Raw genomic sequence first — 20,204 nt, 5'->3', positions numbered from 1 at the left:
ACCACAATAGGGTGTCCAAACACTTAACATCACACACAGATTACACAGAGACAATCAATCATACATGTGTAAATCGGTGTATAGGAAATGTCACATAAGACAGATGACTACAAGGTGTAGGAGTCACGTCATCAATACTGGTAGGCAGTATAGATTAAAAGCGCTTGATTTGGAGAAGCATAAACTTAGAATTTTAAAAGTGCCACCATAGTTGGGAGTTGTCTTTACTAAGAAGAATTCATTTCTATCCAATCAAACCACTTTTTGCAACATAAGGATAATGAGACTGGGGAAAGAACATAATGCTCTAACCTATACCTTGCTGTTTCCATGCAGATCTTTGATGGCAGTTTCTAGCTCAATCTTTAATGGTAAAATTTTAATTTATAAACTGCAAGTGACTAAAGGATAGTGCCAACATAAGCAGTACCCCACTGACTTATTTACATTATTTGCACTTTATGATCTGCATGACACGTGTTTTTTGCAGCAGGCATATTAACCCTCTGTGCTACCTTATGATGAGTTAAAACTCTCACGAGACAAAATTCCATCTTTCTCCAGAAGGTCCAATAATAATTGGAGTTGTCTTGACATTTTAATTGTTGAAAGTTGCTGGACACAATGAATGCGGCAGCAGGTGCTTTTAAAACCATAAGATACATGCAAACACAGTCCCTCCCCCCCCACCCAAAGTCAACCCCCCCCCACCCCCACCCAAAGTCAATGCCCGATGCGGTGGCATCAGTCGCAACATCCTGGAGCTGGCCCTGCAGCGCAATCCGATCAGGACTCTCCATGTCACACCCCACCAGCAGTCAAACCCTGGCCGGGGCAGATTGCCAACTCTGCAGCGTGGATAGCTGATGTTGCAACCTGGTTGCTATCAACAAACGTTTTGGAATTAATCAGAAACCTTTGAGCTCACAGGAATGTGAATGTTGCCATCCTCAAGCACCATGGCCAGTAACCATCATCCCTGGAGAAACCAGTACAACACTTTTCTGAACTGCATCCATCCTGAAGAGCACGCTGTTTGATTGATTGATGAGCACCTTGTTAATGAACATCTTCAGACATCAGAGTGACGATCAGATGTAGGCTCCAGATGAACACAGGCGGGTGTATCCGCAGTCCGCCCTCCACTGGCATCTGTGATAAAATATATACAGCGCTTTTTATATAATTTGTCCAAACGTGAATGTAGAAGGAGAAACGGCCTCTTACTGGAATATTTTCTAATCTGGGTGCTGGCCAAAGCTCAGCTGCCCGGTGGCCCTGAAAGACATTTTAATATGACAAGTATTAAAGCATCAATCCTCCATAACTGTTACTTGGAAAAAGCGCATTCCTCCTTATGGCCCCAGGTGGGATCCAATAGGAGGAAGAGGGAGGAGAAGGATACGAAGACGTTTTTTTTAATGTCCGGGTCATGTGATGGCTGGAGTAGGTGGGCCAGTCTCATGATTGTAAGGAAAGGGGCGTGGGAAGACTTGAAGTAATTTTCCTGTGATAACACCATGGTATTCTCCACTTAAAATCCCCATCTGTTACAGGTAAGTGATAAAAGCAAGTATATGTCCAGATAAACACATTCCTAGGGCAATTATGTCCGTATAACATAGGCCGTGACATTTTTTTTATTTTTCATCAAACGTTGGTACGAACCTAGAGCCCCCTTTCGAAAACAAGCCGTTGTTATTTTCCGGCTGACTCCGTGCCCACCCCCTCCCTGCCGGCATGTTTTCTGAAATACCTGAGGTAGAACAGCTCACCCAAAGCATGTGCTTCGACTTCCGGCCTTAAGCATGTTTTAGCCAGAAACACCTGCTCCAGCCCAGCTGTGGAAGACTACGCTGAGCGCCCCTCTATCAGTGGCGGAGGTTACAACACCCACTCTTCCGCAGCTGTTTTCGGATTTCCGGCTCCACAGATGCCAGCTGCCAGCCCCCATCTCCCTGCTGCCACCGGCTTCTCTTCACAGTGCCTACTGAACTCTCCGATCCCTTCCGGTGCGTGAAACCTCCACATACATTCTCACTTGTTGGAAGGGTTGCGAGAATGTTAAGGGGCGGAGGGGGAGTTGACCAGGGTCCTCGAGCGAGTCCTATATGATCAGTACGTCTCTTGCGTAGCCATGTCGTAGGCGCATCTCTTCTAATGTTAAGGTACACTTGTCTGTACCGGACTCGTGCATTTTAAGTGAAGTTCATTTCAGCTTGCAGTGCCACGTGCTTCCCCGAGTTACAGAGGCCCTGGAAAAAGAGTAACGCCCAACATTTAAGGTCCCCAACTCTCCCAAGTTCTATTTTAGTGTGTATTTTGTAAGTCACAATAAATACATAACGTGTATTTGAAAATTACACCTTCACTCTGTGGGGCATCTTCGATGTTTTTTCTACCCACCTCAGTTTCACTTGTTTTATTGACTGTGAAGGGTGCCTGACTGAGTGAACCTGCACTAGTTTTAACCTATAAACACACATATTCCTGCATTTTATGTATTAGTGAACTGAGCCATGACAACAATCTTAAATGTTGTCCATTAAATAAACAGTTATTTTCCTCCTTGTGATTAGGTTTGAGTTAAATATTCTGGAAAGACCCAAAACACTCAAAATCCATTTGCGGTGGTGTAGGAAACTGGCACTTGTTGCAGTTACCCTCCACCACTTTTTGCCTGGTGTTGATGCTAACTTGACTGAGAGTGTGCTAGGGTCCTGGTAACCAGCACCAGTATTCTTTCCCTAAAAATATACCATTGATTCCACATTTGGCACACCTCTGCCACACAGATAAGTCCCTTGTAAACGGTACCAGTGGTACCAAGAGCCCTTTGACCAGGGAAAGTCCCTAAGGGCTGCAGCATGTGTTGTGCTACCTTAAGGGACCCGTCACCAAACACATGCACACTTCCATTGCAGATTGTGTGTGTTGGTGGAGAGAAAAAGGCAAAGTCAACATGGCATCCCCCGTAGGGTGCCATGCCCACAGAACACTGCCTGTGGCATAGGTAAGTCACCCCTCTAGCAGGCCTTACAGCCCTAAGGCTTGGTGCACTATAACACAGGTGAGGGCATAGCTGCATTAGCAATGTGCCCCAATAGTGTCTAAGTCCATTCTTAGACATTGTAAGTGCAGTGTGGCCATATTAAGTATATGTTAGTAAATACACATTTTTGGTAAAAAAAAAAAAAGGGGGAAGTATATACCTAGACTCCCACGATAAAAAATAAGTGATTCTATTCACTGTCGTATTTTTAAGTTGCTATGCATTTTATTTCTTTGCAACAACATCCAGTATGACCTTTTTATTGTAAATTAGCTTAAAATGAATTCTTAATCATTAATTACTAGGTGCTTCTGAAATAACAACACAGTGAAAGTGAAAATTGTGATACGACAGTGAACAGAATCACTTATTTTTTACCGTGGGAGTCTAGTTATATACTTCCCCCTTTTTGACCAAAAATTGGCATTTACTATTATCTACCCAGGTCTAAGGGTTATTCGGTGATACCTCTTTTTTCCAAACATATTAAGTATATGGCCTTGGAGTTTGTCATTACGAACTCCACAGCTCCGTAATGGCCTCACTGAATACTGGGAAGTTTGGTATCAAACGTCTCAGCACAATAAATCTACACTGATGCCAGTGTTGGATTTGTTCAAAAATATGCACACAGAGGGTTATCTTAGAGATGTCACCTATAATTTACCCAACCCTCTAGGGTAGGACTGACTGGTCTGTGCCAGCATACTACTAAGAAGCGAGTTTCTGACCCTGTGGGGTGTGGGCCTTTGTGCCCTCTGAGGCCAGAAACAAAGCCTGCTTCACACCTCCCTCCTGCAGGAACTGTATCACCTGGCGGCAAGCCTCAAAGGCTCAGGCTTCGTGTTACAGTGCCCCAGGGCACTCCAGCTAGTGTAGATGCCCGCCCGGACAAGCCCCCACTTTGGGTGGCCAATTTGGCGGGAAACTTGAGAAAAACAAGGAGGAAAGACCACTTCAGCTGGGACCACCCCTAAGGTGTCCAGAGCCGAAGTGACCCTCTCCCTGCAGAATCCTCCATCTTGGTTTGGAAGACAGGGACCAATAGAGATAGGAATGTGCCCCCCAAAGGGAATGGACACGAGGGTGTAGGCATCATCAGGGACAGTAGCCATTGGCTACTGCCCTCTGACCCTGTAACGCCCCTAAATCTTGTATTTAAGGGTTTTCCTGAACCCAGATCGCCATATTCCTGATGACCTCACAGGAAGAAGGACTGCTTAGCTGAAACCCCAGCAGAGAAGAAAAGAAGACAACAACTGACTCAGACCCAGTCCTACCGGCCTGTCTCCTGCTTCAAAGAACCTGCAGAAGAAAGGCAAAGCGTCCTGCATGTCCAGTGACCTGAAAAACCTCCAGAGGACTGCCTGCACCACAGAGGATCAAGAACTCCCATGGACAGCGGCCCTGTCTAAAGAAGAAAAGAACAAGAAACATCTTCAAAGGACCCCCCCCTCCTCACTCAAGCAGCGTGAGTCCTGACCACTCTGCACCTGACACCCACGACCCATGCCCAGGTGGTCCACCCAGTTAGAGAGGGTCCGCAGGCAATTTCGAGCAAGTGCTAATCCTGGATTGATCCCTCTACCCCTACACAATGACGCCTGCAGAGGGAATCCCGAGGACCCCCCCACCGATCGTGAGACTCTAGATGAAGATATCCGACACCTAAAGGACACATTGCACCCACAGCCCCCAGGCCTTGAAGAAACCGACCCCCGGTGTCCCCACATTCAGCAGGCAGTCCTCCTCCCTGTCCGACTGTTGGGGTACCCGAGACACCCCCTTGGACCTCGCCTGCAGCCTCTGAGTGACCCCCAGGTTCTCCTCATAGACCATCATTGAAGACCCAACGTCCTGTTTGCACCCTGCTCCCAGCCGCCCCTGTGCTGCTGTGAGGGTGTGTGTTTGGTGCCTACTTGTGGCCCCTCCAGTGCTCTTCTAATTCCCCCGTGGTCTGCCCTCTGAGCCGCAGGTACTTATCTGCTGGTAGACCGAATTCTGATTACCCCCTGTCTCCATAGGAGCCCTCGTTAAAATTGCTCAACTTTGACCTCTGCACCTACTTGGCCCAGTGTTGCTGGTGGTGGGTGTTTGGGGTTAACTTGAACCCCCAATGGTGGACTACCTATAACCCAGAGACTGGAACTGTAAGTCGTGCACTTACCTCTAAAACTGTACTGTATTTTCTTCCCACCAGGAACTGTTCAGAAAATGCAATGTGTCCAGTTTTAAAATAGATATTCTCTGTTTTCTTAAAAACTGTTTACCTGACTAAAGTGAAACAAGGTTACATTGATGTCTACATTAAGTGCTTACCTGCAACAGTATTTACTTCTGAACTGAATCTTGTGGTTCTAGTAATAAAGTAACAAAAACATGTTTTTTTCATAAAATCCTATTGATCTGGAGTTAAGTCATCGAGTGTGTAATTCTTCTATTGCTTGTGTGTGTACAACAAATGCTTAACACTACCCTCTGATAAGCCTAACTGCTCGACCAAAGTACCACAAAAGAGATCATTAGTATTATCTATTTTAGCCTCTGTCAAGCCTCTGGGGAACCCCTGGCCTCTGTGCACACTATATCTCACTTTGATATAGTTTATACAGAGCCAGCTTCCTACAGGTGGAAATTGTTGCGTGGAACACATTTGCTTTGATTTTTAGAAAACTTTGTGACCTGATCGTTGTTTCTCAGTGTTTTGCAAAACAAATCATTAAATTACATTTTGCCGTAGCACTTTAACAGACTTTTTCCCCACTGTTTCATGGAACGTGAAAGTAGAATTCTGTGAACAGCATCTACTTTCGTACTGTAGAAAAAATTGGCCTCCAGTCTCTAGGATGCCAGGCTGGGCTGAGAATGGGGATGGAGATGGGTTTGAGAAAATCTTGTTATACTGCTGGATGTGATAATGGTTGTTTAACTGGGCACGGGGAATGGACGTGTGACTAAAATTGGTTGGACTGACGATGGGCAGCGGTGGTTGTTATTGGGGATAGATTTGAAACTGGGTGGAAGATGGTTGTTGAACTGGTGATATTGCCATGGTTGTCACACAGTTTATAGACTAGGAACGGGCGACCGTTGGGGGATTTGGGATGATTGTTGAAATGGTGATGGGAAATTGTTGACTGAGCACATTACAAACATTCTTGTTTATCCCTTTCTTTTTTCACAGGTGGACAAACTGCATGCTAGAATAACTCCAACATGGACTACTACTCCCAGTCATGCCTGGTTCCCTGTGGAAAGGACAAATACATTTCCAGGTAAAATTCCTTAGCCACGGCTGGGGGGGTGGGGGAGGTCATTTGAAGCATCCTGTGGACCTCATCTGACTTACATCTCTCTGCTGTTTGTATGGTTTAAACCCTGCCTGGGATATACAGGTGAGTGATGGGCTGGCCCTGGCGTGAGGAGAGAAGTAGGAGGAAGCTCTATGAGAAGTAGTAGTGTTGAAGAAAATCCTACACTACGAGCTTCCTGTGATGACAACATTTTTGGCCATGGCATGGAGGCAGATTTGAAGAGAAGAAGCTCAAATCTAGGTTCCACTGAGTTAGCAAGCCCTTGCCAGTATTTTGGTTGCCATGTTTATTTTCTTGCCTCATTGATTTACCACACCCTCGCCGTCAAATGTTGAGATTGCAGTATAACTCAAAAGGGTTTAGTTCTGTTTACAAATTTGAGATCTGAAAATTTCTGACACACATTTCTCTGGTGGTGTCAAATGAGAAAACGTAGGGTTTAGTAAGCATTTCATTCATTTCAAGCTGGTTCCTTTTCTTGAACGTAAAATCAAAATTTCCTCTGCAGTCTGTACGTTTCGATTGGTGGCGCACACAAAATCAGAATAGGCATGGAGTGTAGGTCCTGCTGTAGAAATGCAATGCAGTGATATGACGTGCTATGGCATCGCGAGGGACAGCGGGTGCCAGGGAGGTCGTGGTGTGTAACTGGGATGAGTTGACCTGGGCTGAAATGCATCGTAGGAGGAGAGCCTAGTGCCAGAGTAACAGCTCAAGGAGCAGAAAAATACCATACCATTAAATCTCTTTTTTGGCAGAGGTAATGCAGTCAGCTGAGAGAGAACATTTGTTTTGAAAAATACGATGTAGCAATCTTTATGCTTTTTGGCACGCATGTGAGAGTTAGTGCGAGCTGATGGCTTAGAAATGGAAATAAATACATTGCCACCATATATGGCATCATTTTGTTTTCCATTTCAAATAGGGATGTGTAGGTCTTGCTCGACAGTGCAGCACTCTGCAATATCTCCAGTTACCAATTCTTTAAAATATACAGATATGGCTTTGGCTAAACCCAGAGGAGAACCACTCTTTTACCTCATGCTATTGGCTGTTTGGCGCATCATTCCTCCTTCTAGAAAGAACAAGGGACTAGTTTACAGCTGAAAAGTACACTCCGCTATCATCTTTTGTTGGCAAGTAGAAAAAGAGATTGGTCACGCACACAAAACCTAAAATAAATACTTCATATTTTGAAAATCCTCAGGTATGGTACTTTATTATATCATTCTATCTTTTTAGCTTAAAAATGCATAATTTGAAGGAAGGCAATATGACCCTGGTCCATACACGTTCATTTCTTGATTTAGTTTTAAAACCAGTGAAATGTGGAACTAACTCCGTCACCACATTAAAGTCTCCCCTTCTGTTCTTGAATTGTGCAAGAAGCTAAAGACCTGTCCCTTCATGTGAGTCACCCCGAGGCTACCGTCATACACCTGCAAAAATACCAGGATACTTTCATGGGTGACAGGGCACCATAACATAATTTAACACAAAATAAAACTCAAAGGTAATGTGTACATGTACTTCTCAATGTGGGTGCAGAACTTATGAGAGAGTACTGGTGCTTCTATATATATATATATATATATATATATATATATAAGAGAGAGAGAGAGCAGTTTGCTACACAGCACACCTTTCAAAAGGTGTGCCATGGGCAAACATGGAAAATGCACCCTGTTATACAAAATGGGTTGCCCCAGTGCAGCCTTGAACTCGCACTGCCACCAGAGCGGAGCATTCAAGTGAAATACAGAGCAACTCCTTCAAAGCCGCTACGTGTTTCACTGTGCAAGCAGCATGTAGTCTGCACTTTCAAGAGGGGAGAGGGATCCCCTTGCAGGTGGGTGCGTGCAGTGAGTGACTGCACCCGCCTGCAGGGTGAAGGTCTGGGGGTCTATAGAACTCCTTATCTCCCCCACCAGAGGGCTGCCTTTTGGAGGTGCACTGAAAATGTGCCACACCAGCTCTATTAGTATTACAGAAGGGGATGCTCAAGCATTTGCGGCCCCTTCTGTAATACAGTTGTACCCCAGGGTTGCACATAGCAGGCACACATGCCCGTTGCGCTCTATAGGGCACAATGTATAATACACCATGCCACTGGAATTATGCGATTGTGTGGCAATTTTCACATAGTTATAGATTTGTGGTATTTGCTACATAATCCTCGATCTGACGCATAATCCCCAGATTTTAAGACAACAACATTGTTTCTAGCTCATTCAAAAGTTACTGAAAATACAACACGTTTTGCTGCACAGTGGAAGGCCATTGGCAAAGCTGGAGTGGTCACCTTTCTGTTGCTTTTTGCTCTATGACAAAAGAATGAAGTGATACCATTATGAAATGTGCTGTACTATGTCGCATAGTTTGACTTTTCTTTTTGCATAATTTACTCAACTCTGCCGCATAATTCGGCCCTCTCTTGCATAATTGCAGTGGCTCTGATAGTAGGGCCCCAGGTACTCTTATAGTAACTACCTGAACTTTCATTTGTACTTTTCAAGCACAGTTTAAATTAAAATGATTTCATCATAATAAAGTCATTCTATCATTGAGAAAAAGCTGGGGAGCCAATTGATTGGAGTTCTCAGGGCTACATAGACAAAATGCTTTGAATACCGTTTTCACACTTATGAAAAGATAGTCACAATGGGAGGCAGCACAAGAACTGTACAGAAAAACCGGTGTTAATCTGGAAGAGAAGTTATTGCTACTTTCTAAAACGCCATATCTCTGCCACAAGAAGTGTTCCAGCGAGTAACATATCACGTACTGTGATTCTGTAAAATGGGTTATACGAAGTAATTGAAGCACAGGAAGGGTGTAAATGAAACTCAAGCAAGATGGCCGCTTAGCACACTCTACTAGACCGTCAGTAAAATGGCCGCTGGAGGAGGCTTGGTATTCTTTGCTTAAGTTCATCACATTAATGTTTAAAGTATAATTCTTTTTTTCTTATGCCAGAAACGAGCTGCTGTCCCATTTGAAGACTTACAACCTGTACTATGAAGGACAGAATTTACAGCTGCGCCACCGAGAGGTAAGGGTTCCCGGGAGCATGGTTGCCGCAGAGGCCACTGCAAGATTGATGGGCCCCTGAGAGATTGCCCAGCGAGCCATCTTTCAGTGTAATTGATGTCTCATGGGACGACCCACAATGCTTTTCCTGTATCAGAGCCCATCTCCTTCTTAGTGTAAGGCTCCCATTAAGTAGTGTAATGTATTTTGTGCGTGTCAGAATTGACAACTGTTGCTCACTTATTTCAAATCCCTGTCCTAAGACTGTGTCACCAACTTTAGTAGATGTGGTTTGTTGAACTCAGGAAGGAGAGGTGCAAGGGCTAGATTGTGGTCAACCAGGAGAGGCCAAGGTAGGAGAACTCCTGACAGGTTGGTTCTTCTGGAAGACTGGTGGGGCTGAACAGGCCCTTTCTGCACCCCCATATTTTCAGTGTAGTCCAAGGGTACCTTTGAACAACAGGTGGACATTTTAGAATGGAGGGTGATTTTACAGTCCCGAAACATTTTCAGCTGCACGTGCTTGTCCCTCTTCGTCATTTTTTGACCATCATATATTTTTTATTGTAATCCGTACAAGATTATTGAGGCATTGGTACAATTTATTTATTTGGTTACCAATGTTGCCATACAAAACATATGAAATGCAATTTCATACCGGCATAAAGATTGATAAATAAAGCTACATAACTTTTACACTGCTTGAAACTTAAACTGTCAAAATGTGCATTGCATTAATATCTCTCCTTCTTTAGTTATTTTAACCGTGAACCAACATCATTCATTTATGCATCATGCTTTGTAATGCGTTATTCACACTGTAATCTTGTAGATTCCGAGTACCGCTAGTTACTTTTCCACAACTATTAATGCTCTTATGTAGCGATTCTGTTATGGCTTTAATATTTGACTGATAACATCTGAACGAACAGATTGGCCTGATCTGTGTGAACAAGCAACATAGCAAGAAAATCTCTGATGATGTGATACCCACAAACCTATGAGAATATATTCAGACCAGGGATTTTCTTATATGGCTCCCAAACCGCAAGTGGCTGTAAGTCTTTTGTTGTTATGTAAGTAGTTGCGTAGAAATACGTTGTTCATGAGATACCCCACCAGGATCACATGTAACATCCGGCTCAGCCCTGATGGCACTGGCTAGCTGCCTGTCATGGAAGCCCCATCCCCTTGATGTTCTGTGACCTCACAAGACGTTCTATCAAGAAGGATACCCCATCTTTCTCCTACTAAAAACTATAAATTTATTTTTAGTTAAATTCGAAGTAAAGTCATTTAACTTGGAATAATCCTATAGGGTGTCTGTTCATAATTTTCAAGCCTCATGCCTCTTTCTTCCTTCATCCTTCTGATCTGTGTGTTTTTCAGTCTCTTGCGTTAGCGAATACCTGATACGGAAAAATAAGTAATGGTTCTTCCCACTGTCAAGCACAGGCTCAAATTAAGCCCTGTTGGAGAGTAGGATTACAGGTAATCTGCACTGATTACTGGAAAGCATATACCCATGGATGCTTGCAAAAACATTAGGACGTGTTATTGGCAAATTAACTAGTGTGCCACAAGTACTCGCCAAATAACCGATACTTTCAGATTACAAATATTCATAACAAAATGACCCACTTACCTTTGCAGTGGTGGGAACCAAAAGACAAAGATAACAGGAGTTGCTAGTAAAAAGTTACTCCAGTATCTTTTCTTTTTGTAATGCCTTTTCTGGAAAGAATACTTTTTCCCTATGCTTCCGCTGAATGTGTGGCTTGTTTATGCTGTTTTTTGTTTGTGTTGCAGGAAGAAGGGGAGTTTATTGTGGAAGGACTTCTGAACATCTCCTGGGGCTTGCGTCGGCCCATCCGCCTTCAGATGCAGGATGATAATGAACGGATCAAGCCGCCCCCTTCCTCTTCCTCTTGGCACTCTGGCTGCAATCTCGGAGCACAAGGGTCAGTACTGTGTGATCCAGTGGGCTGTGAACAAGTGAGTGCGATGGTTGTTTAGAGCACCACATAAAAATGAATTGTTTCCGTGCAGGCCAACAGTGTAGTCGATTGTCTGTTTTTAAGCACATATGCTTATTTATTTTGATAAAAAGAAAGATATGACTATTCAAAAAAGAAAATTGCATATTTTTTAAAAAAAATCCAATTAAATTAACATAAGTAAAGTACAGCTGAATCTTTTGGTTTTCTTGCAAAACCGAAACACCACTGAAATGTGCTACTTCCGGCGACAAGTGCAACCACAGCTCCCTCCAATGCAGCACTGCTCATGACTTCTGACAAGATGTCACAAATGATGTAATGTCCTGCTCATGGTCTCGGTGCTCCCAAAACTCACTGTAGAGGGGCATCAGGTGGGAGGCTTTGCATTTGTCCAACATGCACCTAATCCACATTTCCGAGAGCTTGTTTTGCATAGTTGTTGGCCCCTGTTAGTTTTTTGTCTGATTTTCAAACCTATATATTCATTCAAGTATGTATTTATTTTCTTTTTAAAAACAGTTCACAAATCATCTCAAAAACCTCACTTTGTGATTTTTTTCTTGTGAAACGTTTACTACTAGTTTAGGTGCATTTTCCTCGAAATAAGGGGAATTAAAGGATAATGATCACTTCTCTGGGATGTCCCCATATCCCGGAGTGGTTTAGATTTTTTCCCTTAATGTGGTTCTTGAACAGCCAGCATCGTGTATTGGGGGTCAGAGCATTTTATTTAATCGACCACACAATCACAATACAGCGTTTCTCAAACAGGTCAAAGTGCTAATGTATGGTGCTACCCCGGTCATTAGGTTATGTTTTTGAATTTAAATACAGTTCTCCCACCAAACTGGTCTCACTGTTTTCAAAGTCATTTTGTAAATATATGCAAAATGTTAAGTATTAGTCTAACCAACATATTTATTTTTTTGGCACACATATGTAAAACATACTGAATGCTTTTATACTAGGAAATTAAAAGGGTCAAGTCAGTCCAAAGTGACGTAGTATTCTAAACTGGCAGTGAGCTTGCCTTAAAGTTCTTCCAAATGTGGCAGAAAAAGGAATTTGTGTCACAGGAAATTGAAATTTTTCAACGATCATCCGTTTTTTGGCTCATCTACACAGCGCATGCGCTGTGCTGCGAGACATATGGTTTACAGTTCAGTTGGCTTAGAACCTGCCCACAGCATAACCATTGGTTGTTTTCAATGTCACTCTCATTTGCAATCTTTTCTTTGCTTAGCTCCCGTAGACTTCCCTTCCTTTCTTGCGTTAGCTGATCATTGGAGCAGGGAGCAAGAACTTGTGTTCTTCCTCCTGTTTGTGCAATGCACTATTTATTTTTAGATACATTTCGGTATTATTCCAGGACACGCAATGTGCTTTCCTACTTAACATAGCCACTTGACTGCTTATTTATGTTGCTATCACCCTATCTTCCCTCTTTATTAAGGCTTTAGTTACTTACTCTCATAGCTGTACTACTTCACGCCACCTTACTTTACTCTGCTCTGTTAATTGCTATTCTGCTCCACCCCACTTTGTGCCACTCCATTCCACTGTACTCCCCTCTACGCAACCGTACACCTTGCTACTCTATGCCACTCCACTCCACTCTATTCCACTCTACGCCACTCCACGCCATGTCACACCACTCCACTCTACTCTGCTGCACTCCACCCCACTCTATCCCACTGTTATGAGTAGTTATATAGCATTTTTATCACCCCTGTGTCGGTATCCAGGCTCTTAGCAGGTGGGCAGGCAGCTGTTTCCTGGTAAGGTTAATTGAAGAGCCAGTTTTTCACCTTCTTGCGAAACTTGAGAAGCAAAGTGGAAGCTCTTATGTGGTGGAGGAGTTTGCCCCATGCTTTAGGGGCGAGATAAGAGAAGGCATGTCATCTGGCTGTGGCTTTGCGGATGCGAGGTATGCTTGCCAGTGAGTGTTCAGCTGAGTGGAGGTGCTTGGGAGGCATATTGAAGTGTATGCAGCTCTTCAGCTATGCAGGGCCGGTGTTGTGCAGTGCTTTGTATATGCGATTGAGTAGTTTTAGTTGTCCGACTTTGTGACTTGAAAGTCAGAGAAGCTTTCTGCGATGTGGGGTGTATGGTCTGGAGCCAGTTCTGTAGTTTTAGTGATTCCTATGCAGTATGTTGCCGTAATCAAGCCTGCTGGTGATCAAGGCCCGAGCCGTTTGAAGATCTTTCAAAGCATCTAAAGGACGTGGAAGCGGGTGGAGGTCAAAGCGTTTCCTTCAGCTGCCATGTCCAGCTTGTCATCTAGGATGATCTGCAGATTTTTTGCATTGGTGGTTGGGATGAGTAAGGGTTCGAGATTAGTAGGCCACCAAGTGGATTCTCAGGTGGATCTTTCTTTCTGAAGATCACTAAATCAGTTTTGTCAGTATTTAGAGTGAGGCAGTTGGTTTTCATCCGTGAGGTTACAGTGTTCATGCATGCGGTGAAGTTGTTTTTTTGGTGGGGGTGTTGTCAGACAGGAAGAATATCAGTTGGGTATCATCCACATAGGATAGTATATTGATGCTGTATGATCTGATGATGTCTGTTAGTGGAGTCATATACATGTTAAATAGTGTTGGGCTGCAAGATGATCCTTGGGGTACTCCACAAGTGAGGTTCTTGGCCTTTGATGTGTAGGATGGCAGGTTGATTCTTTGTGTCCTTTCTTTGAGTAAAGAACAGATCCAGTTGAGGACAAGTCCATGTAAGCTGGTCTCATGTAGTCTTCTGATCAAGATGGGGTGGGAGACAATGTCGAAGGTGGCATCAGAGGTCCAGTAGTACAAGGGCTGCTGTGTCTCCACATCCTAGGATCATCCTAATGATATTGATGAGGGTAGTCTCAGTGCTGTTGTTTGACCAAAAAGCTGATTGTGTAATGTCTAGGAGCTGGTTTGTCTTGAGATGGTGAGAGAGTTGGATGTTTATGGCGTTTCCCATCACTTTGGTTGGGTTGGGTAGGGTAGAATGGAGATAAGACAGTAGTTTGCTAGAAGCACAGGGTCTGCTAAGGCTTTCTTTAACAGTGTGTTGACCATTGCATCTTTCAAGGCATCTGGGAATGTCTTGGAAGGGATGGAAGTGTTCAAGATGCGGGTGAGGACCTAGTTGCTGGGAGCAGCTCCCATCTTGTAGCTCCAGTGGGTGCAGAGGTTTGTGGGGACCCCGGAGTGAATCGTTTCCATGATGCTGTGGCTGTTTCTTCCATGGTGAGTGTTTTTCAGGTTGTCGGAAGTTTGCTGTGGGTGTTTGAGGGTAGTTTGGAGGTGATGGTGCAGGGTTCGTTGAGGATCAAAGTTGTTTATGGTTTAGAATTTGTTGCTGAAAAAGTCTGAGAGGTTGTCATATAATTCTTGCAAGGCGGTGATGCAGTTGGTAGTGGTGACAAATGAGGTGAAGTCTCTGATGATTGCAAATATTTCTTTCCTGCTGTTGGAGCTGTTGTCTATGCAGTCTGCTAAGGAGTTTTATTTTGTTTCTTTAATTTGTTGGCCTGATTCCGTAATCTTCTCTGTATGTTTTGTTTGCAGGGTGCAGGGGAGTCAGCTTATTTTGTGATCCATTAATCCAGGTTTTTGATGTTTTTGTTGGGGGTTAGTTGGTTCAGGCTTTAATTGACACCACCCCACTACACTCCTTTCCACTCCACTCTGTCACTCAACCCAGCTACTGTGCTCCATGCCACTCTACTCTGTGTCACTCTATTTTATGCCACTCAGACAATGCTACTCTTCTGCACTCTACACCACTCCACTCCCCCCACACAAATACACTACTCTATACCATTCTGCTCTATGCAACTCTTCTGTGTGCCACTCTACTCCAGTCTATGCCACTCTACTCTAGTATATGGTATTCGCCATCATGCCACTCCATGCTGTTCTACTCTTCTCCACTCTAAGCCACTCCATTCCACTGTGTCCTTTTCCACTTCACTGTATGCCACTCTGCTCATCTCAACAACACTCTGTTTTATGCCCCTCTACTCTGCGCCACTGCGCTCCACCCAATGCCACTTTATCACACACCATGTCCACTCCACATCACTTTACACTACTCCACTGTACGTCACTTTATTCCATGCCACTCTACTCCACACCACTTTACTCCAGCAGTTCTTAACCTTTTGACTTCTGTGGAACCCCCAATCATTATTGAAATTTGGGGATCCCCACTGGGTCATTTTTGAAAGCCAGGACCCCCTGAGTAAGCAATGTCTATGATTTGAACCTCAAAACAATACACAAAAACAAGCATAAAGCAAGCAAATGCCCAGCTATTGAAATATTTTGTGCAAAAAAGCCAAATATAGAAAACAAATTTAGATTTTCAAATTTGCTTCTTTATAAGTATTTACTTTATTCATTTTAATTTATCCATTTTAGTATTATTGAAATTTTAAAACAGTCACAGACCCCCTGGTAGGCCTCGCAGATCTCCCGGGGTCTCGGACCACAGGTGAAGAACCACTGCTCTACTCCACTTCCTTCCACTCTACACCACTCCACACCACTCTACCCTACTCAGCTCCACTTCACACAATGCTGCTCTACTCTACGCCACTCTACTCCTCTCTATTTAAGCACCTCTACTCCATGCTACTCAGGTACTCTACTCCATGGCACTCTATGGCACTCCGTTCTACTCCACTGTACTATGCCCTACTCTATGCCACTCTGCTGTAGGCTACTCCACTCTACTATAGATTACTGCATTCTACTCTGTCATTATATGCTTCCCTATGCCACTCCACTGTTTGCCACTCTGCTCTACCCCATGCCACTCCACACCACTCCCTTTTATGCCCACTGTACTCTATGCACACCACTAACTTTTAGCCATGCAGAACAGCAGCCATGCTGCTGTACAACATGGCTAAAAGACATTGGCAAAGCCAATAGCTCTCACATAGGAGAGACCAGTTGGCTTTGCCAGTGCTTGTTTAAGTGTGAAAAGTGGAATTCAGACCACATTTCCTGATTTGAAAGTTGTCAACTTAACCATTTGCTGCATCTTTTGCACACCAGCCCATTTGAGAGTGCATAACCATAATGTATGGAATGTCTTTACGCTAGTGATGCTTTGAATAATTTAAGACTGTCCCCTTAGTGTCATGAACTGTTAAGAAAAGATCAACACCTCATTAAAAAAAAAATGAAAACTAAATATTTTTTTCTCTCCTGTAGATCTAACACCGTACCAAACCCAATACCAGATATTCAGATTACTGACACAGACAGCAACACAGAGGAACCTCACAGGACAGGTGAGAAACCAGCCTTCTAGTTGCTTTCTAACAAGCATATAAATTGGCCAGGTGGTAGTTATAAAATCTTTTATTGAAATAATTCTGAATTACAGAGTTCGTATGCACATTTTCATACATCTGCCAATCCCAATAAGGCAATGACCTATATTGCCGACGTTCATATAGCCAAATCTTCACATTGAAATTTGTTGGAGGAACAGTTTTTCATTTATTCTCAGAGGCAGAAGTAAGCATAATCTGGGCACCTGTACGAATGGAATATAGGTTAAAATCTGGAATCATTTACTTTGAAGTGCATTTGTTTCAAAGGGAAAAGTCCAGGGAATGTTTTCAAAATCAGTTATTACAAAATATATTTATTCAAGTGAAAAATGTTTCATGTGGGGTAAACAGCATATTTTAAGCTCTCATTAATGTTCTGCTATTATTTCATATTGCCTACATTGCCTTCAGGGTGTCTTTCACCAGAAAATATTGTTATTTTTTATTACTCCAAATTTATACTTCTTCCGAATGATGCCCTTCAAGCTGTCTCTGTACCTTCAACTACATTTGTAAAGCCTGTTGCAGCAGAATAAGTGCACAATCAATATTACTTGTAGAAATAAGCAAAGGAGACTTGACTTGAGTAATTGATGGGGGCATTTTTGCTGACTGAACAATATCTGGACACATAGGGCTTTACCTGTTTGCCTCTTCAATCTCAATTTGAGATATTAATGTTTTCTAATGCATAGACATGGGTTGTATGATTTCACCCTGTTACCTCTACTTCCCCATATTGACTTTTGTTCTACCTTAACTTTTCCAATATATTCATTAACCTTTATGTCAGCCCATTTCCTTTGCCCAGTTTTCTCTTGGTCCTCTCTTCCTAAATCTGAACTGTATTATAATGCTGTGTCCTTAATCCTGTGTTCAGTTTAATGTAATTGAACTGGATTCAATTAACATCAAACCTTAGCCCAACCCCACATGTAACTAAATTATGTTCTTTATTAATTAAAATAAGAATTTACTTTATGATAACATTAATTCTTACTCCAATAGTAAATTAGATCAATTCAATCATTTATAATTTTAATAGCTGTTATTTAATTTCTATAATAACTATAATCTAATCCTAATGCTAACCATAGCCTTATAAATAACTCAACTTTAATCATTCAGTTCAAATTAAATAGACTTGTATCAAACCATTATGTACCTAAAACCTAATTGAATTAAAATAACTAAAAACCACCTTCTAGCCTAGCCCTAAAACTAAGTTTAGTGTTGCATTTCATTAAATATGTTTATTGAGTTCAGTCATTTAATACTAACATTTACTGTAAACATAATTGGTTTACTTTCTACTAAGTGTAAGTAAAGTGAGCAATAATGTTTTTCCAACAGTAACCCTAAACTTTGCTTCATTGTAATTAAATTCATGCTCACTTAATTACATCAATACTGGTGTTGACCTTGATCTAACCATAAATGTAACCATAGTGCGTTAACACAAATTGTTTACTATTAAATTTGTCTTTGTTATTGTTGTTAATTATATTTGCTCCAAACCATAGGGAAAATAACTTTTGTGGTAAAGCGATGATGTAACTCAGTAAAAGCAGACTAAAGGTGCTGTAAAATTAATTGAGGTGAAGTAAATGTCAGCTGAAGTTCAAGAGCTTGGTAAAAGTCAGACACGCAATCATGGGTATCCTGTTTTGTTTTTAGGCTTTTCCCATAGAAATGCCACATTAAAGGTGGAGAAAATATCACAATGTGGATATAACATTAACAATGGAAAAGCTGGTAGTCTTTACAAAAAAAAATCAAAATATAAGTGATTAACCTTAGCCTGTATACCTCCTTTAACTGGTTGCTCCAAGCACATAGGGCACATCCTGAGTAACTAATCCATGCTATATCTTAGGATGACTCTAATTTTTCACAAATGAAAAAAATAAGTGTCATATTTGTTAGAGAATTTATTTGAAACACTTGCTTATTATAACACATGAAAATGTTTTAAGAAGCATAAGGAAAGTCTAAGAATAATATGCATAAAAATAATTAAGTACCTTATTTCACCATTAACATTTTAAAATTGACAAATGTCCATGAATTACTGGCACATGTATTTTCAAAACATAGATTCAAATGAAGTACTGAATGTTTCTCTGGTAGTAAGATTAGGGACCTTCATATATTAAAATACCTTTAACATTGCAGTTATAGGTTTACAGTGTTACTTCAGATCTTATGAGAATTCCCGTTAGTGTTCATGGAAAAAGGATTCCTGTAAGGCCTGTTGTAAAAAGGGTACAATTTTTCGCACAAAACTAACTCCTTCACAAGGCAACTTTTTTCATTCTATTCCCCTCCACTGGAAAAAATATTTCCAGTCGGAGAACCCCCATTGTCTTTCACACCAGCACGGGAGTTCCAATCTGGAAAGGGATTTATTCCAAACCTTAACAAAAATAGGTCTCCCACTATTTGCAGGGTGTTTAGATTAGAAACCACTTGAGGATACCCCAAAATCCAGGTAATTGCCCCTTATTTCTTCAGGCCGTTCCTGCCCAAGAACATCAATATAGCATCCATGTAGTAAGATTTACACATGCTTAATGTTACACTATTGTAGAGTAATGTAAATATATTCACAGGTACACATTCGGGTTCTGTGACCTCAGAACTTCGACTTCCACAAACAAAACAAGCACCTTGTGTATACAAGTTAAATGTACACATGTAAATGTCTTTGACAACCAGACATCTTAAAGGTTTCTGGATAAGTAGCAGTCACTAACGTAAATTGAGAAAGCAACCACATGATTTAAATTTTGAAGGTTAATTGCATTTTTAGGAGAATGTCTGGTGAGTAAAAGACTCAGAAAAGGTAATATCTCATTGGATGATGGGATCACATGCGAAAACCTGTGATACATTTATATGATAAAATTAAGAATTATATTAAATAGTGATTATTGAATGCAAAAAACAAGGTGACCTGCTAAAAGGTAAGTGAGCCTTACATAGCAGCACAAGATGTTTTTCACTTTGGCAAAGCACTTAAAGTTTTACAACACTTTGATATTTGGAGAAAATATAATTTCCTCAAAGAGCTAGCATTCAGAGTAAAATAAAGATATGTAAGCCCATTGTGGGGTGTCTATCTTGTATTACATGTGAACTGTGGGGCCTGTTTTATAAACCATGCAGCATGTTTATTCAAATCCCCATCAAAAGGCTTTGTGTCCTTCTGTTTTTGTTCTGTGTCAGATGTAGAAGAGGCAGAGCAGGAGGATTTACCCCAGCTCATGAGAACACGAAGTGATGTGGGGGTGAGGCGAAGGGGTACCCGACGCACACCGAGTGAGCAACGCCGCATCCGAAGGCATCGCTTCTCCATCAACGGTCACTTCTACAATCACAAGGTACAAACTGATAGGTAGAGGCCATGCCTACACTATCGTGAAGTAGGCCTGAGTCACTTTTATGTAAAATAATGCTCTCTTTGCAGACCCAGT

General features: G+C 42.1%; 1 protein-coding gene across 2 annotated transcripts in view; it reads left to right on the top strand.

Moving 5' to 3' along the window:
* RASSF2 (Ras association domain family member 2) overlaps window positions 1-20,204 on the top strand; it is a 170,899-nt gene that overhangs the window by 125,880 nt on the left and 24,815 nt on the right. Inside the window, exons 3-7 of one of the 2 annotated variants that reach the window (XM_069214167.1) lie at window positions 6,237-6,327; window positions 9,343-9,418; window positions 11,206-11,357; window positions 16,604-16,683; window positions 19,957-20,111. In XM_069214167.1, the coding sequence (XP_069070268.1) occupies window positions 6,269-6,327; window positions 9,343-9,418; window positions 11,206-11,357; window positions 16,604-16,683; window positions 19,957-20,111 (522 nt within the window). In that variant the 5' untranslated portion in view covers window positions 6,237-6,268. The remainder of the gene's footprint in view (window positions 1-6,236; window positions 6,328-9,342; window positions 9,419-11,205; window positions 11,358-16,603; window positions 16,684-19,956; window positions 20,112-20,204) is intronic. The other variant, XM_069214168.1, reaches the window with a different exon arrangement.

This window comes from Pleurodeles waltl, chromosome 11 (assembly GCF_031143425.1).
Source record: "Pleurodeles waltl isolate 20211129_DDA chromosome 11, aPleWal1.hap1.20221129, whole genome shotgun sequence".
Classification (NCBI taxonomy): domain Eukaryota; kingdom Metazoa; phylum Chordata; class Amphibia; order Caudata; family Salamandridae; genus Pleurodeles; species Pleurodeles waltl.
The sequence above is the reverse complement of the archived record's forward strand: the minus strand, read 5'-3'. Positions and strand labels throughout refer to the sequence as shown.